A 23,888-nucleotide genomic window follows, 5' to 3' on the forward strand; every position below is an offset into this window, starting at 1 on the left:
AGGAACTCGGTCTTGCAAGGGAGGTCAAGAATAACACAAAGGGCTTCTCCAAATACATTGCAGGAGAAGCTAACATTAGAGGTAATGTAGGCCCTCTGTGAATGAGGCAGGTGCCCTGCTGATAGAGGACACAAAGAAGGTGGAGTTACTAAAGGCCTTCTTCATCTCCATCTGTGCTGCTGGAGACTGTCCTCAGGAGCCCCTGACACCTTTGGCAGGCATGACAGAGGAGTCTTCCTTGGTTGATAAGGAGTGGGTTAAGGAACAGTTAAGTGATCTGGATATCCATAAGTCCATGGGTCCTGATGGCATGCACCCACAGGTGCTGAGGGAGCTGGCACAGGTCATTGCCAGACCACTCTCCACCACCTTCAGTAAGTCATGGTGGACAGGAGAGGTGCCTGGGGACTGGAGGAGAGCAAGTGTCACTCCAACCTTCAGAAAGGGTAAGGAGGAGGACCCAGGCGACTATAGACTGCTCAGCCTTGCCTCTATCCCCAGAAAGGTAATGGAGCAGCTTATCCCTGGTGCTGTCCTTACGCATATCAAGGACAAGGGGGTCATTAGGAGCAGTCAACATAGTTTTACCAAGGGGAAATCATGTTTGACCAACCTGATAGCCTTTTATGAGGACATAACCAGGTGGACTGATGATGGTAGAACAGTGGATGTGGTTTATCTTGATTTCACTGAAGTGTTTGACACTGTCTCCCACAGCATCCTTCTGGCTAAACTGAGGCAGTGTGGTCTGGATGATCAGGTAGTGAGGTGGATGTGGAACTGGTTGAAGGGCACACCAGAAGGCTGTACTGCTATTCAGAGAGACTTGGACAGGCTGGAGAGTTGGGCAGGAAGAAATTTAATGAAATTCAACAAGGGCAACTGTTGGGAAAGAGCAGCCTCAAGGATCAGTACAGGCTGGGGACTGACCTGTTGGAAGGCAGCAAAGGGGAAAAGAATCTGGGGGTCCTAGTTGATGGGAGGTAGACCACGAGCCAGCAGTGTGCTCTTGTGGCCAGGAGGACTTGGAAAAGAGGAGGCTGAGAGGTGACCTCACCCATCTTTATAAATATGTGAAGGGTGAGTGCCAGGAGGATGGAGCCAGGCTCTTCTCTGTGATGCCCAGTGACAGGACAAGGGGCAATGGGTGGAGGTTGAGGCATGGGAAGTTTGATGAGGAGAATTTTTTTTTCACTGTGAGGGTGACAGAACACTGGAACAGGCTGCACATGGGGGTTGTGGAGTCTCCCTCTCTGGAGATACTCAAAACCTGCCCAGATGCATTCCTGTGTGATCTGCTGTAGGAGATCCTGCTCAGGCAGGGGGCTTGGACTAGAAGATCTTTAGAGGTCCCTTCCAGCCCCTGACATTCTGTGATGTATTAGCAGTGTTTATATTCCAAAGACTCTGAAACAGGCCCCAGGTGAACTGTCACACGGCCACAATCAAAGCTGAAGTTTGTGTAAGTGACAGTGGGGGAAAAGGAACCAAAAAAATCCATCTATGAAGAAATTACAGCTGTGGTTTAGAACACACATGAAGCAGTTTTCTGGAGCTCCATGAAAAGCAGTCACTCTTCAAGAAAGCAAGCAGCAGAAGCAGCATGGTTAAAGAGGCACAGCACCCTACACTGGACACACTTCATTCATCTTTTTGGTGAGCAATGACCAATTGGGCATATCAAGTTTGACATTTGAAAGGGAAATAAATTGGGAAGCTGAAAACACCACCCTTCACAACCTTGAAGCCTACAGCATTTCCTTTTAACAGCTTTGGAAAAGATCCCCATGGCTCTGGAGACAGGGAAAAAATAGAAGAAGTTTAAATGAAGGAAAGTTACATTTGTGGTTTATGTAATAGGGATTCCAGAGAGGACAGATTATTTTTGCTCACATTACTGACCTTACCAGTTAATTTGTTCTTGTTTTTCTTTTTTTCCACTCTGCTTCCACAGAGGACTTACATATTCACTTTCCTGCTGAGCTCACGAGTCTTCATTCACCCACATGAGCTTTTGGCTAAAGTAGGGCAGATCTGCATTAAACACAAGCAGCAGCTAGAAATGGGGACTGAGGCAGAAAAGGTAAGTGAACCATTATGTCCTCCTCCTCTTATTTCCTGCACTCTCCTCTTCAGTGCAAAGCCAAATGGATGGATGGAGAATAAACTGAAATGGTAACTGGCACATGCTACTGGATGCACTTCTGTTTGGATCATCTTCCTTCAAGTGCCAGTGCTGCTTTGCTAACCACAAACTTAGGTTGCATGCTACCTACCTTATGATCAGGTTGCCCACCTGGTGAATGCTGTGGACTTCAGCAAAGCCTTTGACACTGTCTGCCACAACAAGCTCCTAGCAAAGCTGGCAGCTCATGGCTTGGACAGATTCACTTTGATAAGGGTCAGGAACTTGCTGGAGGGCCAGGCCCACTGGATGGTGCCACATCCAGTTGGCAGCTGTCACCAGTGGTGTTCCCCAGGGATCAGTCCTAGGCCCAGTCCCGTTCAACATCTGTACTGATGATCTGAGTCCAGAATCAGTAAGTTTGGAGATGACACCAAGCTAGGAGCAGGTGTTGATCTGTTGGAGGGCAGGAGAGCCCTGCAGAGGGACCCAGACAGGTTGGATGGGTGGGCAGAGGCCAATGGGATGAGATTTAACAAGGCCAAGTGCAGGGTTCTGCACTTTGGCCACAACCCCAAGCAGCACTACAGGCTGGGGACAGAATGGCTGCAGAGCAGCCAGAAAGAAAGGGAAGAAAGTAGGCTGAAGATGAGGCAGCAGTGTGCCCAGGTAGGCAGGAGAGCCAATGTCATCCTGGCCTGCATCAGGAACAGTGTGGCCAGTAGGACAAGGGAGGTTATTCTGTCCCTGTACTCATCACTGGTCAGGCCACACCTTGAGTGCTTTGTCCAGTTCTGGGCTCCTCAATTCAAGAGAGATGTTGAGGTGTTGGAACATGTCCAGAGAAGGGTGATGAAGCTGGTGAGAGGCCTGGAACACAAACCCTATAAGGAGAGGCTAAGGGAGTTTGGGTTGTTTAGCATGGAGAAGAGGAGGCTCAGGGGGGACCTCATTGCTGTCTACAACTACTTGAAGGGAGGTTGTAGCCAGGTGGGGTTGGTCTCTTCTGCCAGGCAAGCAGCAACAGAACAAGGGGACACAGTCTCAAGTTGTGCCAGGGGAGGTCTAGGCTGGATGTTAGGAGGAAGTTGTTGGCAGAGAGAGTGATTGGCATTGGAATGGGGTGCCCAGGGAGGTGGTGGAGGCACCATCCCTGGAGGTGTTAAAGAAAAGCCTGAATGAGGCAGTTGTTTCCAGTGGCTGGAAATAAAACTGCTTATAGGTCAGTGCTGTGCACTGAAGCAACGCGTACCTGCCATGAAACCTGCTCAGCAAGTCACTTTGGACTTTTGGGCTTTCACCAAATTAAGTCTTTCTTTAATCCAATTCCCCTTTCTCATGTCACCTTCACCATGCTATTAGAGTTGGTGTGACAATAAATCACAAAGTTACTTCCCATGGAAAGCAATTAAAATTGTAGTCTAGCACATGTAACTGCAGTTTCACTGCAACAATTTAAACCAAACTTGAGTAGTTTTATGATATAGAATCATAGAATCAAGCAGGTTGGAAGAGACCTATAAGATCATCCAGTCCAACCTAGCACCCAGCCCTAGCCAGTCATCTAGACCATGGCACTAAGCCAAGCTTTTCTTGAACACTTAAATCCACCTATATCTGACTTATTGAAAGCTTGTACTGCAGGAATGTTGACTAAAATTGAAGTACCAGAGTAGTCCAAGCTGATATGCAGTGACAGAAACAATGATAAAGTCAGCAAGTATTTGAAGGTCTTAATTGTTCAAATTCTGGGCATGTTTTGGTTCCATTCTTCTGTGGTGAGAAACTGCATGTTTACATTCCTAATCTTCCTCATATAGATAGATAGTCCTCTGCTGTTTTCTCCTCGGTGTCTCATGACTGTGGGTGGGGAGCACAAAAGGTAACCCTGTGGCTTGGCAGTACAGAGTTTTTGACAGCAACACTGACCCAAAGGCTTCTTTATCTCATACATTCCTGGGGTGCAGTCTCATCCTAGGTCAGAAAAATCACTCCACAGGAAGAACTAACCACTTGGTGAATAAAAACACTGTCATCTAGATTAGTCCTGTGATCTGCTTGCCAAATAGCTATGTGATTTGTCATGTAGGTGCTGGGCAACTCAAGGAGATGAGGGAAGGAAGGTACAAGAATCATTGCATCCAGAGGTGGTAACAGTTCCTGTCACCACTGCCAAACTAATTCATGACCAAGCAACCTCAAACTGATTCTATGCAAGTTGTGCTGGTTCCTCAGCAACACACAACTGGTAACAGAGGTCAGAACTTGGAAGAGATGCTGAGACCATGTGAAACACTGAATTGAGGGAAGCTGATGCATAGACAAATGAAGACTTTTCAGTAATTTGTGTCCAAATACACATGTGAAATCCTTGAATTTAAAAATAATGGGACTTGAACTGCCCCAGGGACAGTTCAAGGCAAGGTTGGACGTGGCACTTGGTGCCATGGTCTAGCCTTGAGCTCTGTGGTAAAGGGTTGGACTTGATGATCTGTGAGGTCTCTTCCAACCCTGATGATACTGTGATAAGAGGAAACTTTTGTGAAGGGATACGTATGGGAGATACTGAAGTGAAACATTATCTGTGGACTAAATCACTTGGCTGCTTAAAGATATTAGTTGTTAAGTAGCATTGTCCAGTTTTCAGCAGATGTGTTAAAAAAAAGATCAGGACTTTAAGTAGCATTACATCCTGGCAACAGGATATAAGACACAGTAGCTCATATTCCAGACACACACTTTCACCTTCTGCTGATTGTTTGGAAATGAGCCTACAAGGAAACCAGCAAATAGCAGGGAGACAATAGAAGATGAGTGTTTTGGGGTGCTGCTTTAATTTACATGCTCTAATGGTTGCTTTTCCTACTATGCCCTTGATTCCTTCCTACCTTCTTAATACAAACTGTCATTTTTTCTGTCCCAGTAAACAGAGGGTTTGGAAAACACTACACATACTTCTGACATCCCTTCTGAAATGACTACTGTCCTTTACAGTAGTATGTCTCTATGTCTTAGGGAATAGTCTGTCCACTAACATTTGCAAATATTTATTTGCCTATCTGGCAACAAATAAGAGCTCATTTCACACGCAGCATAGAAATTCTCAACTCTAGACACTATGTGTTTGCAGTCATAAATTAATATGCCATCATCAGCTACCAGAACCTTCTTATTAAGTGGCTTTGTAGTGAAAATTGCTGGCAAAAGTAGCTAAAGCAGCTCTGATAATTTCTGACAGTTTACTCATGCAGATTTGTCCAGAAGAAGAGCTGAGTGACTTGTCTGGATGGCATGTGAGTTGAACAAGTGGCCAGGAGCCAGATTTTGAGGTTATATGCCACAATGCTTATCATTCCTTTGTTTTTTACATAATTGGGTAGCCAAAGAGTCCTACAGAAAACAATCCAGAGAAAAAGGGATTTAAAAGAAAAACATTCTGGGTTCTCTTGGAGTCCTTTTGGCTGCTCATGGAATGGAAAAGTTTCAGCATATTAAGGCATCAGTTATAATACACAGGTCAGTAGTTAAACTTGACCATAAAGGATAAAATTTAACTCTAAGTGTATTAGAGATTAGAAAGACCCAAACAAGATTGCCACAGGAAAAACAAGGCACTTGCACAGTATTTATTACTCGGTGGAAAAGCCTGCCAAAACTCTGTGAGACTTCTGCAGCTTGAGAGCAGTTTTTAAAAGGGCAAAGAAGTAGGAACTAAAAAGAGAAAGCAGAAATTAGTTTCTATTAAGCTTGTCTTGCCTGAGTTGGAATGCAGAAGTCTCTTCAAGAACTATGGTTTCCCTCAGTTCTTGCCATCACTAAGTTCTTTTTATAACAAAATAAACATCCAAATGATACTCAGAACTAGGTCATTGTCATTAAACTTCCCTTTCCTACAAGCACAGGAATGCTGTTGCCCCCCTTTCTAATGACTGGCTGCTTCTTAGCTCTGCCTGTCTTGTTTCACGCACAACAGGGCTTATCCACAGGAGTAGGACTACAGGAGAAGGAGCTTGGTAGGTTTACTACAATCATGACAGAAAGGAAAATGTGTGCTACTACCCCCATAGCTGAATTCTAGTTAGGTTATCAGAAATTATGTGTCTCGAGACTGTCACACTACTTGGGATTTCATCCATGTGCACAGTGAATGGGAAACTAATGTTCTGCTATATTGATGGTTTTAGTGTTGCTTTCAGAGGGCACACCTCACTTTCACGAACATTAGAAGCAACTGATGAAGTGTTTTTGCACCTGAAGAATAATTACCTGAAGAGTAATGTGGTTGCAGTTTGTCTTGCACCAGGTGCAAGGCTAGGGCCTTCCACCATGAAGGAAGCAAACCCTAGCAACTCAGCAGGTACATGAGAAGTCAGTGTTCATATGGATGTGCTTGCAATAGCCTAAGAGAGGATTTTGGAACCTTCCTGCCACTATCCCTCCTTTTTCAGTCTGAAAAGTTAACAATAAGCTAATCAACAAGATAATCAACACTAACACCCAGTTCTGTAGCAGCTTTTGCAACAAGATAATCAACGCTAACAGCCAGTTCTGTAGCAGCTTTTGGTGAGCAGAAGTGAACCAGGCACATACCTGCACACTGGTTGATGTATTAGTTATCTATCACCAACTACAGACTATTTTCTTATAAAACTAAGCTCCATGCATTTCTTGGCAAAGAAGCATAAACTGTCTTTCCCCCAAGGCAGATGACAACTGGGGTGTGGAAAACAGAAACCATAATCGGGAACATGACGCTTAGCTTGGTTGATTATTCAGTTTTAAGTGGGATCTACTATGATCAAATGATGTTTTGGCAAGAGTTCCTCCCAGTTTTGGGAAGCATTCTCCATTTGTCTTAAACTAAAGCACAGCCACTTCCTGTAGTGACACTCACATGCTAAGCTGCTTTCTGTAGCTCCCAAGAGGCTGCTGATGGAGAATGCAATGAGAAAACCATGCTGTGTGCAGAGAGAAGGAAGTGCTATGTATTGAGAGCTCTGTAGCTTACACAAGTGGGGAGGCAAGCTTCCTTTTTCCTCAGTGTATCACAAGTAGAGTGGAAGGATAAATACAGCTTGAATTACATTTTGAGTCTTGTTCATTAAAGGGTCTTAGCACTCACACTCCCTGAATGCTCCCTTGGATTTACTGATGTTGATCTCTACAGCTATAACAGTGGAAAAACTGGCATCCACTTCAGGTGCCAGTGGTGAAAAGCCTTAGAAGATTCATGAGTAACAGCAGGATTTAGAAAGTAGCTTTCTGCTTTCCGTTGTTGACAGCTTTTTGAGTAAGAGCCAATACTTCCTATTTTCAAAGTCCATTTTGATTAAGATGTCAGAGAGAAGACACAGACATCTTCCATGTCATTCACTCATTCTAATATATGACTCAGTTTGGAGGGTCTGATAAAGTCTGGAGAGCAAAAATGTCTTTGTGGACATTTCTCAGGAAAGATGTTTGGCAGAGCGCTGCAATTGGCTTGCATTTGAATTCAAATACTAAGGTTGTGCTAGTTTGAAGCTAGCTAGAATGTTTTGGTGAGAAGAACTAGATTACAGGCTGTGAAAAGGAAAACAGAATGATGTCTACTTCCCTCATAGGCTTGCTGAGAGGTATAAGAGCAAGAATCCAAACATAGATAACTCACTTCTACTGGGGACCTCTAAGCTGCATTTCTCTCTCTAGCCTCTCTGCTGTTTCTCTGATTAATCCACTTTGCTTCCTAACCCCCTGGCTGAACCTCCATTCTTCCTCGGGACTGGGGTAAGGTTGAGAAGAGGGGGAGAGAGAAGGTGGAAGAGTGGTTGAGAGCCCCTCTTAAGGACTCAGGTTTCTGGGAGGGCTGCTGTGTTTCTGTATTACCTTTTACCTTGTCTATTTCTGTATATAACTGTATATACTTTAAGTATCTGTTGGTATATTCTGCTAAGCTGTAAATATAAGCTTCATTCAACTTCCAGTGCCAGCTGAGTCTAGCCTGGATGATTTCCAAAGTTGGGGGGGGGGCAGGGAACACCCAAACCATCACAAAGGCACTGCTTCCTCAGCATAAATCAGCTTAAGTTCCAATGACTTCAATCAAATAAGTGACTTAAACTATTCTGTCATCTTCCTGGCTTTAAACTGGGAAATATCTTCCAAGAGTTTGTGAGAAGACATCACCAAGATACCATGAAAGGAAGATAAATCATATTGTTGAAGAATCTGGCTTACAGTTAAATGTTCTTTTTTTTTCCCATGCCCTCCACCTGCTAGTAGTACAAAGTATTTTGGAGGATATCTGTAGTTTCCTGTGAACATTCATCAACTAATTTATACTGCAATCAGAAAGGCCTGTGGTCAGGAAATCACCTCTTTTTTTTTTCCCCTAGGCAAAGCTGAAATCCTTTGCTGCCAAAATCATCCAGCTCCTGAAGGAATGGACTGAAACTTTTCCCTATGATTTTCAAGATGAAAAATCCATGAAGGAGTTGAAGGAGATTGCTCACAGGATCACACAATGTGATGAGGTAGGAAGTAGGGCAGAGAAGAAAAACTGTTAAGTAGTAAAGCAATACCTGTCAACCTTTAGATGGGGTTTATCATATACAAAAACTCTTGCTTCTGCCTGCAGTATTTTCTAAGTGGACTGCAGCAGCAACTGCCAAGCTGTCACTGTAACTGCAGGACGTGAGCTGAGTGATGAGCTTAATGGTCCATTAGCAGAAACTGCATATAATCAAGTGTAAGAGAAAGAGACAAAAGAGTTATGATGATATGAAAAATGGATGTGGTGCAGAAGAAGGAAAGAACAGTGACTCCAATGGCAAAATATAGTTCACTTTCATGCTTTACTTTGTTACTAGTCTATACATCAAAGACCCACAAGACATACCAACTAGTTGTATCCAGTGTACTTTTGCTGATGGTGAAGATGCTTATTATTTAATAGTTCATTCCTACCTCCTAACAGTAATCAGCAACTCTTTTGTTGCTGTATCTCAGGTTACACACACAGCATTTCCATGAAAGAAGTTACACTTCAGCTTTGATAGCTCATCAGTCCTAACAACTCCAAGTTTCTAGCCTAGGAAGAAAACTACATCTCGCAACAGACTTTTCTAAAGGAAGCACATGAAGCAAACTCTAAAACAAATACATGTAGTTTGCTGGGAGTTTGGGGGTGGGGGGTTGTTTGCTTATTCCTTTCTGCAGCTAGGAACACTCAAACTACATTGAGAAAGTCATTGTAACTACCAGTAGACAAAATGAAGCACATAATCAAGAAGTACAAAGGAATTACTTGTGAAGTATTTGGTAGAAGCTTCTCTCCCTTTTTAAACCCACAACTTCAAGATGTTTTTGAGATCAGCTAGGAGGAAATGGGAAGACAATTACGTGATGTGGTTTTTGTTGATTCAAGCACAAAGAAAATGAAGGGCAACAGGTTTGACTGCATTACGTGAATCAGTGATAGCACACAACACAATTAGGTGTTACCAAGTTGTCAAAAGGAAGCATGATAGTTTTGTTGCATCAGTAAAGTTGTTTACCTGGACTGTGAAAACATCAGTGCCTTAGTAGGAGGGGGAAAGGAAACAGGATTATAACATGCCTTCTATTCCCTTTGACCGGGGCAAAGAGGTGTATGCTGGAAGAGATACTACTGTGAAAGGGGAGTTGACAGAGGTTTTACTTAGTGTCTGTATCTTCATATTTAATTGTTACTTTGAAGTAGAAAGAAGTTATGGCCTTTTTTTTCCCCCCTCTTCCTTCCTACTCTGTTATATGTGAATAGTCATTTAAAAACATCTTCATGGAGTGGCTCAGTGGTCTGGTGTCTGAGGCATCTGATGATATCCATTGATTACAGCATCACCATATTTATCCCCTTAACAAGGCTGTTAAGTCAGGTTTGATCAGTGAAGAACTATGCATCATCTGACCCCTAGGAAACATAAATTTGGCACAAAAAAATACCCAGTTCCTGCTCTCAGTGTTTGTTACCACAAGAAATCACCCACACTGTGCTTCACCACAGCATTTTTTATGGTAATGGTCTGGGGGTTTGCTTTGTATTCTGAAAGGTTTTGTGAATCCCCTTAGGTCACCATTCTCCATATGTAGGGTAGAAAGTCAACTGAGAAGTCACACAATACAGTCAGGTGTGTGTCCTAGTGGTGTCAGCATGCCAGATAACTGCAGCTACAGCCAGGGTCTGTGCCCCAGATGAAATGCAGATGTCTTGTTTGAACTCAGACAGGACAAATTATTGTACACTCATTGACTTATTTTTCATAGGTGCAAGAAAATGTAGTAATGAAAAGAAACTTAATACTCTTAGGGCAATACAGTGTTAAATTCACAATAGCATAAGCAAGCCTCTGTTTTTCACATCACTGCAGGGTTTGTTCATTTTCACATAACATGTGCAATACTTTCACCACTCTTCAAGTTTGATTCTCTGTGATACATCTCTGGAAATCTTCCTCCCAGACACACACATAGGTCAGGCATAGCAGCTGAAGTCAAATGACTTCTAATATAGAGCTCAGCATACCAGAGAGCAGAGTTAGTGCTTGCTTTCAGTTCCCCCCAACACACTCCCTTGGCATTTCTGAACACTTGTAGCACGGTATCAGAAATGGCTCCAGCCAGCTGCTGTTCAGCAGTAATCCAGTTGCCTCAAGATGAGCTACACTGCCTTCAGCTTTTCATTTGATTTCACTTGGGAGTCAGACTGCCTTGTAAAGCAACATTCTGAGACTGTTATTGCTTAATTATAGCATGCAACATACAAGTATGTGGTAGCCATCCTCTCTCACATCTGCTACGTAATTTCAGTCATCACTGCACATTAGTGGCTTCTTTGAGTGATCACAGCCTCATTGCAGTTCTTCCTAGTGTATTCAGTTTACAGGCAGAAACCAGCACAGCAGGTTGTTATCTAACAGTTAACTTTGTGGCTGACTCCAAAAGAAAAAGAATTGGATGAAAGCAAGAGAAGAGTTGTGTAAGAAAGAGGACACCAATTGTCTTGGGTAGGATTAGATTTTCTAGCAGCAGGAGGAGCAGGGTTGGAGAACCTGGGCCATTTAAAGCAGTCAGAGGAGGAGTAGGAAAGCAACCAAGTTAGCTCTTCTCTGAGATTAAGTTAGGTCTCCTAGTGAAGTGTCTATAGGACAAACAGTCAATGGCAGAAATAATTCAGCTTGCTTTAGTAGTCAAAACACTGAGTGGATTAATAGTATTTCTATGGCTCTACCAGTATGTGTCATTCTTGATCCTGGGCTTAACTTCTGCACCTGATGAACAGAAAGGCATTTTAATTGTCCAAGAACATGATGTATATTGTGTTTTTAACTAAATCTTTGGATACTAGTTTTTCAAAGCCAAGCCAGAGTATTTTAGGAGTAGGTTCCTGGACATAACAGGAATCTTCTGGATTCTGCTTTTGCAAAACAAAGTTGATGATCAGTGGGTCTGATCAGACAGTGAATGAGCTTTTTGACACTTGGTACACACAGGATCCAAGAAGCCTTCTGCAAGCAACCTAAACACATCCCACTATACCCAATTTTAAGCTGTTCACATGAACACTTAGAAATGAGCTACTAATCCAAAACTGCTGCAAGAAGCAGACCAAGCAAATGAACCAGAATTGGGAAGGCAAGGCAAGCATAACAACAACCTTCTCATGAAGTTGTGTGGTCAGTTAGGACAAATTCATTTGTCACAGAATGATCAGCTTGGCTATGAAGAAAGAAAATGGATAATAGGTTATTTATTTTCCTTGTGTCTGCAAGAGCTAAAGGGGTTTAGCAGTCATTATTTCTGCTTTTTGCTTAGGAAAATGGAACAGTGAAAAAGATCATTTGCCAGATGACACAAAATCTCCTGATGACCCTCTCTGCACGGAGCCAGTACCAGGAAATCAGAGAGAAATTCCGACAACCTGTTACTGACAAAGGCACCATCCTCAAAACCAAGCCACAGTCAACTCAAAAGGACATCCTGAGCGTGTGCTGTGACCCTCTGATCTTGGCACAGCAGCTGACCTATATTGAACTGGTGAGATGGTTAATTTGTGTGAATTACTTCATTTTCTAGTCACTAAATATTACTATACTCATCACTGTATGGCTTCACTAAAAGCTTCCAGCTTTTCATCACAAAATACCAAGTCATGAACAAGACAATTAGGGACACCAATAAAAACACCTCACACATCTGCACTGGAGGAAGCAGAGAGTTATCAAAATATTCTCCTAATTTTGACTTCATTGATGCGCTTTTCACTCAACTTTGTCTGTATGGTGACAATCTCTCATCTCTCCAAACACAGGAAAGGGTCAGCAACATTTACCCAGAGGACCTGATGCAGATTGTCAGCCACATGGACTCCCTGGATAATCACAAGGTACCAAGAAAGGGTATGGAGGGGAAAAAAGAAACAAGAAAACAACAATAGTAAAGAAACTTCATAATTTGAATATACCCTGTGCAAGAAGGGATGATATTTTCTAACCTTCAAGGTCACACCTTCAAGAAATATTTAACAAGATTTTATCAAGACATGAAAAGGAAGTTTATCCTTTGGCATGCTGACTTTATCACAACACAGGATAGAATTAATATGTGGCCTCTTCTCTTACCAGTGCCGAGGCGATGTGACCAAAACCTATAATCTGGAAGCTTATGACAATTGGTTCAATTGTCTCAGCATGTTGGTGGCTACAGAGATTTGTCGGGTAAGTGTTTGCAGAAAACAAGATAGCAGAGGCAGTGCTCTAACAGATTTAAACATTAGCAGTGTAATTAAAGATAATGGCATTAGTCAAGCATTAAATGATTTGCATGGTTTTATGATTAAGAGTTTGTGGCTATGTTTGGCTTTGTGTATAGTCTCTCTTTTGTGTAGCTTGCAAGTAGCAGTGAAGGAGAACTTCTGTGAAATTTGAGTTTGGAGCTGTTTGAGATTTTATGGGGTTAATATATCTGTAAGTTCTCCAAGAACTTTGATACTGACTTAAATATAAGTCTTTAAATACTGACTTAAAAATAAACAGGTGTCCTTCTGTTGCATTTAGGTATGCTTAGCATTGTCATGTATTCAGGGGTTTTTGCTAGAGAAATCAGGAGTAAACTTTTTCAGAAATAAAGGGTCAACAGCCTTGTTAGAGGTTAAAATCGTTTCTATCCTATAATAAGCAAGGAAATGAAAGGTATACTGGCCCAGAAACACTTCCCCCACCTTCTCCCTCCTTCCCATCTGTACTTCATCTTTTTACATTTCCATTATTTTGCACCAGTTACAGCAAAGGGAGAATTTCTCTCTCTTCCTGCTTAGAATCATAGAATCAGGCAAGATCATCCAGTCCAACCTAGCTCCCAGCCCTAGCCAGTCAACCAGACCATGGCACTAAGTGCCTCATCCAGGCTTTGCTTCAACACCTCCAGGGATGCTGACTCCACCACCTCCCTGGGCAGCCCATTCCAATGACAAATCACTCTCTCTGTGAAGAACTTCCTCCTAACATCCAGCTCATGCTTCCCCTGGCACAACTTGCTTGTTCAAGCAGCTGCTTTGTAGATGTCCAGGTGCCTACTGAAGTCTCCTGAAGTCTAGTTTATCAATCCTAACGTCTTCAGATTTCCTACTTTCACAAAAACTTATTACAAAACCACACCAAGACACCTTCCAAAACTGGCTGGTATGTCTGCTGCAGTCAAAATATGTTAACATACCAAAGGCTAAGGGAAGCCATTGGCTACTGAACTATCTTGTTTTGGTACAACGCAAACAAATATTTAGGTGAAAAGATTGTTTGTTGGTTTGGGTCTTTTATAAGTGTTTTGTGGGTTGTGTTTATTGTGGGTGGGGAGGTTGCCTTCTGAAAAGGGAATTCCCTGGTAAAAGGTATAGACTAAACTTCTAAAGTAAAGGAACAGACTAAACTTCTAAGTACAAGAAAGATTTTGATGAATTAATCTAATCTAGGCAATTAAAAATTGTAAAGAGAAAAATTGATGTCTTCTAGAAACAAAGTTTTGAGACAGTGCTGTGTATTGATTGTCCTTTGCCACTTACAAAAGAACCTGTCAATGCTTTCCATGTTTGTGTGAGTGAGAAGTTGTATATTTGATCATCATCACTACCTGCTCACAAGATGTGAGAAAAACAGAACATTGCACTTGTTCTCTTTCACATTGAGTTACATGCCCCAGACTTCAGTCTATCTACTGCTTTACCCCTTATTGCAGTGGTTTGCATTCTTTGTGTATATTCTTTCTGCTATCACCTTCACATAATCTCTCTTTTCCAGTAACAGGAAATTGCTGAACATGTCCAGCTTGTTTATACATGATTCTCTGAGACACTGAACCCTTTGTATAAACAAAAGTTTACCTCCCCACAACTAGACAAATAACTGATAGTAGCTTCTGCTCTTTTATTGAAAATCACTCTTAACAACATACCCTTAGGCCTGTGTCATAAGATTAGCTGGATAAAATCTTCAAATATCAACTCCATCAACCTGTTACCATGCCTTTAACTGAGCACACCATCCAAACTTCAGGCCATCCCTTCCCTCCCAACAGATGGTAGAATCATAGAATCAACCAAGTTGGAAGAGACCTCCAAGATCATCCAGTCCTACCTATCCCCCAGCCTTATCCAGTCAACTAGACCATGGCACCAAGTGCCTCATGTTGTTTTTTGTTTCAGGTTGTAAAGAAAAAGCAGCGTACAAGAATGGTGGAATTTTTCATTGATGTGGCAAGAGAATGCTTCAATATTGGAAACTTCAACTCAATGATGGCCATTATCTGTGAGTACCCCTAACACAGATGACAAAACACTTGCCATTTTACAACCTGGAGGGCAAAATTGCACTCAGACTTGCCTGAAGTTGGCTGACCACGTTAGCAGACACATTTCTATAGGAGCACTAGGTACTAGTGACAGCTTAGAGTGGGTGAGTTTCAGCTGCAACTTTTCTTTGTCAGACTGCACTGCATTCCCAATGTGTGGTGCCTTATACATAAATACAGGCTTCTGTCAGTCCTGTCTTTTTTAAAACTCAGTTGTTTCCTCCTTTGTTTCTCTTCCCATTCAGCTGGCATGAATTTGAGTCCTGTGGCACGGCTAAAGAAAACTTGGTCCAAGGTCAAAACAGCCAAATTTGATGTTCTAGAGGTATGTATCAAATTTACACTTTATGTAGAAATACAACCAATACTTTTAACCAAATGTCTGTTAGATGTCTGAGAGAGCATTTCTGAATTCTAGACTCCCTACTTGCCTGCAAAAAAACCCCATAGATGCAAGTTCTAGACTCCCTACTTGCCTGCAAAAAAACCCCATAGATGCAAGTTCTAGACTCCCTACTTGCCTGCAAAAAAAACCCCATAGATGCAAGTTCTAGACTCCCTACTTGCCTGCAAAAAAACCCCATAGATGCAAGTTCTAGACTCCCTACTTGCCTGCAAAAAAAACCCATAGATGCAAGTTCTAGACTCCCTATTTGCCTGCAAAAAAACCCCATAGATGCAAGTTCTAGACTCCCTACTTGCCTGCAAAAAAAAACCCATAGATGCAAGTTCTAGACTCCCTACTTGCCTGCAAAAAAAACCCATAGATGCAAGTTCTAGACTCCCTTACTTGCCTGCAAAAAAATCCCCATAGATGCAAGTTCTAGACTCCCTACTTGCCTGCAAAAAAATCCCCATAGATGCAAGTCTGCTGTAAGTTATTTCTTTCTCATATTTTCCCAATTTAAAGTCAAGGTAGTTTTCATTCAAGTGAATACCATTTTGCCACCTTAAAACTAGTTACAGTACTCCATCTAGTGGAGATGGGAATGAAAACCAAACTTGTTCTTCCCATAGTCACTTAGCATTTCCTTTCAGTCTTCCATTCACTACTGGAGCAAAGCAGAGATGCAGAATCAGTACAGAACCCCGATTTCAAACAAGACAAATTATAAAAGCCTGATTCCAGACATGGTCAGTATAAGGTGCTCTACCTTGGAAGTTTAAAAGGGGCCAAACAACTTCATCAATTCTGAATCCATAATTCTGATGGGTAGATCAAATAACTTTATTTTCTGAAAGCATGGATTACTTGATTGCCTTTCCTTCCCTCCGATCAAACCAGCATCACATGGACCCGTCCAGCAATTTCTGCAATTACCGTACAGCCCTGCAGGGAGCAGCACAGCGATCTCAAACTGCCAACAGCAACCGAGAGAAAATAGTCATCCCAGTCTTCAACCTCTTCATTAAGGATATCTACTTCCTACACAAGATACACACGAACCGCTTGCCCAATGGGCAGATAAACTTCAAAGTAGGTCCTTGCAGTTATAGAAACTGTAATGCTAGTTAAATAGTGGCCATTATAAACATTGGCTGCTTTTGAACTTCCAGCTCATTATGTTGCCAAGTCCTTCAGCATTGCTGTGATCTAGATATAAGTATGGTTATCTAGGGGAAATGAGGTCACCAAACCTCTGAAAGCAAGCATTGCCAGCTGCCACATTTCTGTTAAATATCCAGCACATCCACAATTACATATACAGAAGAGAATCCCTAACACTCTTGGAATGTAATTGCTTCCAGTTAAAAGCTTTTGAAATGCACTGACATCAAAGGTTTTGCTAAGTTTTCTATGAAATGGGACAGATGCACTGCAAAAGATACAATGCACATAAGCAGGACTAATTGCAATTACATTCACTTGCTCCCAAAACTGCTGCCTGAAAAGACTGCGAAGAACAGAAGAATTTCAGAAGCCAAACCTCCAGTATTAGAAATTACTCAGTACAGAAATAGTCCAACACTAGATTACCAGAAAGGGAACTTTCTCCAAGGAATATTGTTGTGCTGATGCAATATTTAAAATCAATAACTTGAAATCAAAAGGTATGAGAATTTCAGAGTACCACGTCGGATGGCAGACAAAGTTTTGCCACTCCTCAGCCATGTAACCTGCCTTATTTCCGAAGGGACTGGGGAAGCAGAAGGCAGTAAAGAATGGGAAGTAGGCAGCAAGACATTAGATGAAATTGTAATGGATAACTTCATCCTAAATTACCAGCATTACCTGATTTAAGGTTATTGGGCTAGTTAGCTGTAAACACTACATACACAGAATCAACCAGGTTGGAAGAGATCTCCAGGATCATCCAGTCCAACCTAGCACCCAGCCCTAGCCAGTCAACCAGACCATGGCACTAAGTGCCTCATCCAGGCTTTTCCTGAACACCTCCAGCGACGGTGCCTCCACCACCTCCCTGGGCAGCCCATTCCAATGGGAAATCACTCTCTCTGTGAAGAATGGTATTTAGCAGGTCTTTAAGGGAGCTTCTGAAGATTCGGAGTTCTCTCTCCCTGGCTAGCAAACATCCAAATCCAACACACCACAGCCAAAAGTCAGAATTACTTTTCTAGTTTTTTGCCATTGTTGAGGCTGGAGAAGGAGGCACACAGAACACACAAGAGAAACCCTAAGCAATTTTTGATTTCTTAAATTAATAGGGATATGCTGTTGTAAACTTATAGAAGTTAGCTACAGGCAAGGAACTGGGAGGAAGAGGGGGAAAGATGAAGGAAGTGTTAAGAAAGGATGACAAGGAAACAGGCTGACTAAAGTGTAAGAGAAGTAAGAATAAGTGGCTCTGGAATGGAAATAAAATTACTAATATTTGAATAAAACCCAAATATTATTTTAATAATATTCTTCTAATTACCTCCTGTAGAAATTCTGGGAAATTTCAAGACAGATTCATGATTTCCTGACATGGAAGCAGGTCGAGTGCCCTTTTGAAAAAGACAAGAAGATCCAGAGCTATCTACTCACAGCACCCATTTATAGTGAAGAAGGTAAAGCACTTAATATTGTAGTGAATCTTCCTGCTTGTTGAAATGCAGACAGAATACATAGATTAAAAATATATCATGCAAAAAATATTTGCTAAGTATGATTATCACTTCCATATTGGCTTCTGAGGAGAGTAAACTTGATCATGAAGTCTGCAAATCTCACATACTATGCTCTAACGTTTTGGGGGGAGGGGGGGACTTCAGTTATAGAACCCACATGTTTGATAGTTGTTATTTTATTTACTAGCTTTGTTCATTGCATCCTTTGAAAGTGAAGGTCCAGAAAACCACATGGAAAAAGACAGCTGGAAAACACTCAGGTATGATGCTCCTTCAGAACAGGAGTCTTTTTGCAGCCACAAACAGGCACACGATCATCAGCTTCCTCCCTCCTGTTTGCATATCCAGCTTAAGTCCCTTTTGGCCCAAATAACTTCTCTTCTAAATTCAGATTTGAAAAAAAAATGTCATTGAGGCTTGGATTTTGATACATCTTCCCCAGCCAGATAATTTCAGGCTGCAGATCAGTAGGAAAGAGAATATATCCAATACAGTAAAAGAATCTACTGCTTGTAGCAGTTTGCAGACATGCTTTTTTCTCAGGGGAACAAACACACAGAGATCCTAAGAAGCTGCTTTCATTTATCATACCTACATATCTTACAAAAGATGACATTTCATACAAATATTCTAATTTTCAGCCTACTCTTAAAGAAGAAAGCCTCAGTGACTCCTTCTCCCTCTTCCACATATATGATGAGTTAATTTAGATGGGATTAATTCTAATACTGAGGCCACAGCAAAAAAAAAAAGATGCAGACCTTTGTAAATCACGTTAAACATTCCAATTTGACATTGGTACCAGATGAACAATGAAGACATCTATATGCAACCTGAGCTGCAGTTGACTTACATCACAACCATGATGTCCTAGAGCAGACACTGAGTGATTGCAGTGTTTCTTAGGAGATTCACATAAGCTTTTCACTTAAGACATCCATGCAGTGTACATTGTATTCTCCTCCCTCTTCCACATACATGATGAGTTAATTTAGATAAGGGATTAATTCTAATACAGAGGCCATGGAAAAAAAAGGGATGTAGACCTTTGTAAATCATGTTAAACATTCCAATTTGACATTTGTACCAGACAAAGAATGAAGACATTTATATGTAACCTGAGCTGCAGTTGAGCTGCATTACAACCATATTGTCCTAGAGAATACACTGCTTGAGTGATTGCAGTGTTTCTTAGGAAGTTCACATTAGCTTTTCACTTAAGGCATCCATGCAGTGTACACTGTATTGAACCCAATGCTGTTCAGCAAATGATGTTTTAGGATGACAGAGCAACATATGTTATCTGCCCAAGCACATCCTAGGGGCCTGAAGTAAGGTTACAAAAGTTAATTTCCTTTAAAGACAGCTTCCTTACTGGAATTTGTAGATGCATTCCAGTTTATATAGCAGCTGAAAAGCTGTCCCTTGAATAAAGCTTTCGGTTAATAATACGATAGGTCTATTGCCAACCTTTACCAAAGCTGTGAACCTTTTTGTTATGTCAGAAAAGATGATTTTATTCTTTATTCTTCTAGGACAACTCTGCTTAACAGAGCCTGAGATTTTTGGATCTGATCTGCACACTCTGAAGCACAGCAAAGGAACGTGTTTTTACAACATGGAAGCCTCGGACTGAGCTAAGAAAGACCTCACTGGCTGAGGTCTGTTTTGTATATACAGTAACTTTTCTGAAATCAAACGTGGTAAATATTTCACATGTCAACCTTAAGGCACTTAAGTGAAGGGTTTTGGGTTTTTATTTTGAATACAAGGGCAGGGCCCTGTTCTCAGAGATGAAATGTATCACGGGAGATGGTACCCCCGGGGAGATCTTATTCTATCAGCATCCAAAGTTTTATTTTTTATTACTTCCACCACAATTAAAACACACATCCCAACTAAAGCCAGTGTTCAGGTTCAATACTCCACTGGACTGGTATCTATAGAACACTCAACATGTCTCTCTAGCTTTCAAGTGAAGGGTGTCCTTCAAATCAGTGATACCATTCCCAGGTGTTAGTGTTTGTAGAGTCAAGGCCTTAGACATGCACAGTGAATGTTTTCCTCTCCTCCATCAGAAAATAGTGCCTTACAAGGTACTGGTATTGTTTAGTGTACCTTCTCTTACGCTGGAGTGGAAGTAAAGCAAATAAAATTCTGGATGTCTTCAAACCAGCTACAATGTCCTTTTTACATGAAATGGAGACTATGGCACATGGAGTAGAGTATACCTGCCTGTAACACTGATGGTGCAGCAAACCTATTTTTGTTACGTGATTGAAAAGAGGAGGTAACTGCTGGGGTATGTGCGTTTGTGTGCGAGTATCTGCGTGCATCTGGGAAGATGCACACCTGTCTAAGTTTTAATACTTCTAGGAACTATCCTTGAAATTCTGGCTGTCAGAATAGTTTGTGTTTTCCTTGTTAAAGATCAGGGATTTCTTTTTTGTTTGTTTTGTCTTAAGAGAAGGGAAGTCTAACCTAGATTATCTCTGCAAAACAGGCTCAATATGTTTTCTGAAGAACAGCTTTTAAACAACAAAAATCATGTGTGACCTAGGGAGAGGGAAGTGAATTCAATATGAAGTTGAGGCTAAACTTGCAAAAGAAGCTTAGGAAGAATTCACCACTACTGAATTGGTCATTTAATTCCCTTTGAAAAGGTACTTAAATACAATTAAAGGAAAAAAGAAAAGTGTTTTTCTAGGATTTTGCAAGACATGATTAACTTGTCTGGACCAGAACCCACTCAAATCTAAGGGAAAACAACCTAAGATATTGGTCAAGCCTTTGAAGTCAGGTCAGTATCAAAACTAGAGGCCATCTGTAAATGTACTCATGCTTACCATTTCAAATTTCTCCTTTTAGTCGTGAGCTTACACCTAATTTGGCTACCCACGTGAGCATCTGCAGAACCTATGTTAAGATTCAAGGTACTCATTTCAGGGAAAAAAATACACAGTTCAGGACTTTTTCTCAATTTAGAGATCAGGTGAGAAAGAGCAGGCTCAGATTATAAACTCTACTGTCAAATCAATTATTACCCATGAATACGTGCTGTCCTTCCCAGTAATTCTTGTCCTAAAGCCCGAACGTTTGTGAAGATCATGACTTGAGCCACACAGTTAGAAGGCCCTCTAGTGCTTACAGTGGTTACAGCCTCCCAGAGGACCTCTGCACAAGCTTCTTTTTGAATGATCAACTCAAAGTAGATCTTACTTTATCTCATCCTGCCTTCTGCTGAAGAAGGGGCAAGATGACCTTGACTGAGAGTCTGGTTTCCTCCAGCCCAGTAGACTCTGCTTGCTGAGTGCCTACAATCAAAAGCAGTGCCACTGTTTCATGCAGCATCTGCAATTCGTAGTAAAGAATTCTTGACTGTATTGGGCCTACAGTACAGTGAAAAATTAAAGAGCCTTCCCTCTTTCCCTGTTCCACCTCTCCCCTTGAGAAATACCTAGAAGAGTAAATTGGGGTATGGAAGGGAGATAAATTGGCTATTTCCATGACATTTACATCAAAGAGAAACAAAAGCAAGTTATGCCATGAAGAAGGAAGAAGTAGAATACTAACTGTTAATATGAACAGCCCAGAAAAAAAGAGAAGGGATAATTCTTATGATCTGCTGCTATTTTTCCTGTGCTGAAGTACTGATCTTCAGCCTTGGATTAGAGGAAGAATATTTATACTGTATTATTACAGTGTTTTGCACTTTCAGAGATGTTCTAGCTAGCAACATTGTTGGACACTAAAAGAGGGATTGTATATCAGCTTTGTTTATGTAACTGAAAAGGGATGCTTAAAATTTAAGAAAAAAATATATATTTGAAATGCAATTTTAGAACTTTCTGTAAATGTATGAAAAAAAAAAAAGCTTTCACATGAATGTGCACTTCACTGGTCAATCAGTCCTAGTATATACTTGAAATCAACGCAGTATCCACATTGGTTCCTTTTTATTTCTCCTCCCTCGGTTTGATATGTTCCTTCAATACTGTGTTTTGCTATTCTGAGCTGAAATGCTAAATATACAGCTGTACCATAAAGCAGGATATTCTGTGTTTGACTGGATGTGCTTGCATTAATAAAAAAGAAAAACAAACAGCAACTTGCTTCATCTGGCCTTCACTTTTTCCGTGGTTACTTCTCGCTTGCAAACTGATGAAGCCACAAACCAGAGACTAAACGAGGCGAACCAGCTGTGGGAGTCAGTGTAGTGGTAAGGAACCAACTGGTTTGTTTCCTATAAAGATACACTATGAAATACTTAAATAGAATCACAGTATCAGCCAGGTTGGAAGAGACCTCCAAGATCATCCAGTCCAACCTAGCACCCAGCCCTAGCCAGTCAACTAGACCATGGCACCAAGTGCCTCATCCAGGCTTTCCTTGAACACCTCCAGGGATGGTGACTCCACCACCTCCCTGGGCAGCCCATTCCAATGCCAATCACTCTCTCTGCCAACAACTTCCTCCTAACATCCAGCCTAGACTTCCCCTGGCACAGCTTGAGATTGTGTCCCCTTGTTCTATTGCTGCTCGCCTGGGAGAAGAGGCCAACCCCACCTGGCTACAGCCTCCCTTCAGGTAGTTGTAGACAGCAGTGAGGTCCCCCCTGAGCCTCCTCTTCTCCAGGCTAAACACCCCCAGCTCCCTCAGCCTCTCCTCATAGGGTTTGTGTTCCAGGCCCCTCACCAGCTTTGTTGCCTTCCTCTGGACACGTTCCAGCACCTCAACATCTCTCTTGAATTGAGGAGCCCAGAACTGGACACAGCACTCAAGGTGTGGCCTGACCAGTGCTGAGTACAGGAGCAGAATAACCTCCCTTGTCCTACTGGCCACACTGTTGCTGATCCAGGCCAGGATGCCATTGGCACTCTTGGCCACCTGGGCACACTGCTGGCTCATGTTCAGCTACTCTCTACCAGTACCCCCAGGTCCCTTTCTGCCTGGCTGCTCTCCAGCCACTCTGTCCCCAGCCTGTAGCGCTGCTTGGGGTTGTTGTGGCCAAAGTGCAGAACCCTGCACTCAGCCTTGTTAAATATCTTCCAGCAAAGGCAAGGGCCACACTAAAACAGTAATATGCTGTCCTGTCACTTCTAACGTTCTCTCTAAAATAGCATTTCCCAGATTTGATGCAGTGCCTGCTGCAGAATGTTTTCATTCTCTCAGTGATACTACAGCATAACAACATTTTGTGTGTTCTAGCACTTGAACATTAGGGTTTTTTTTTCCCTTCCTCATATTTATCATTTCACCAGGAAAGCAGAGAAAAGATTGCTGGCTGCAGCACACTGCAGGGTTTCCTGTAGCAAGATTCTGTTGACATTTCTGTGCTCCAGTACCTCGAGGTGCAACCGCTACCCTACTTTGCTAAAGCAAAGCCACTTCTCCAAAGTCACTCCGGGCCCACAAAAGCACAGAGCCATGAGGAGAATCCAGCCTTCCTGACACGCTCCCTGGGTGCTATCCACACTGCCTCATTTCTCAGAGATATAAGCCATAAAAAAGAAAAAAATAAGACATGCAAGTACAGGAGCTCTGGAGGTCCCATAAGCATTTTTCAACTGTTCAGCACTCTCCAAGAAAATTGTTTTGATACCCAGACAGCCACAACAGTCTCCCGGAGCAGAACAGTACCAGTTTCAGCCATCATGGCTCATTAGAAAAGATAATGATGTTTACCAGCATTAAGAAAAATCAAGCAGACAAGAGCCTTCCTGATGGCCAGCTCACACTCACAATTAATATGCATACCACATCCTTAAATACTCGGCTTCCAATTATGTGCCATCCAGTCATTAGAATTAGCTATTTACAAAGGCATAAGAGT

The 23,888-nt window shown here is 41.9% G+C and overlaps 1 protein-coding gene across 4 annotated transcripts in view; it reads left to right on the plus strand.

Moving 5' to 3' along the window:
* RASGEF1A (RasGEF domain family member 1A) overlaps window positions 1-22,163 on the plus strand; it is a 171,348-nt gene extending 149,185 nt beyond the window's left edge. For all 4 annotated transcript variants that reach the window (XM_064145414.1, XM_064145413.1, XM_064145415.1 and 1 more), the window contains 11 exons: window positions 1,955-2,083; window positions 8,500-8,637; window positions 11,957-12,178; window positions 12,453-12,527; window positions 12,766-12,858; window positions 14,838-14,940; window positions 15,229-15,308; window positions 16,269-16,460; window positions 17,872-17,995; window positions 18,243-18,315; window positions 19,591-22,163. In XM_064145414.1, the coding sequence (XP_064001484.1) occupies window positions 1,955-2,083; window positions 8,500-8,637; window positions 11,957-12,178; window positions 12,453-12,527; window positions 12,766-12,858; window positions 14,838-14,940; window positions 15,229-15,308; window positions 16,269-16,460; window positions 17,872-17,995; window positions 18,243-18,315; window positions 19,591-19,615 (1,254 nt within the window). In that variant the 3' untranslated portion in view covers window positions 19,616-22,163. The remainder of the gene's footprint in view (window positions 1-1,954; window positions 2,084-8,499; window positions 8,638-11,956; window positions 12,179-12,452; window positions 12,528-12,765; window positions 12,859-14,837; window positions 14,941-15,228; window positions 15,309-16,268; window positions 16,461-17,871; window positions 17,996-18,242; window positions 18,316-19,590) is intronic.
* Window positions 22,164-23,888: the final 1,725 nt, after the last annotated feature.

The sequence above is a fragment of the Pogoniulus pusillus genome, chromosome 6 (genome assembly GCF_015220805.1).
Source record: "Pogoniulus pusillus isolate bPogPus1 chromosome 6, bPogPus1.pri, whole genome shotgun sequence".
In the NCBI taxonomy this organism is placed as follows: Eukaryota; Metazoa; Chordata; class Aves; order Piciformes; family Lybiidae; genus Pogoniulus; species Pogoniulus pusillus.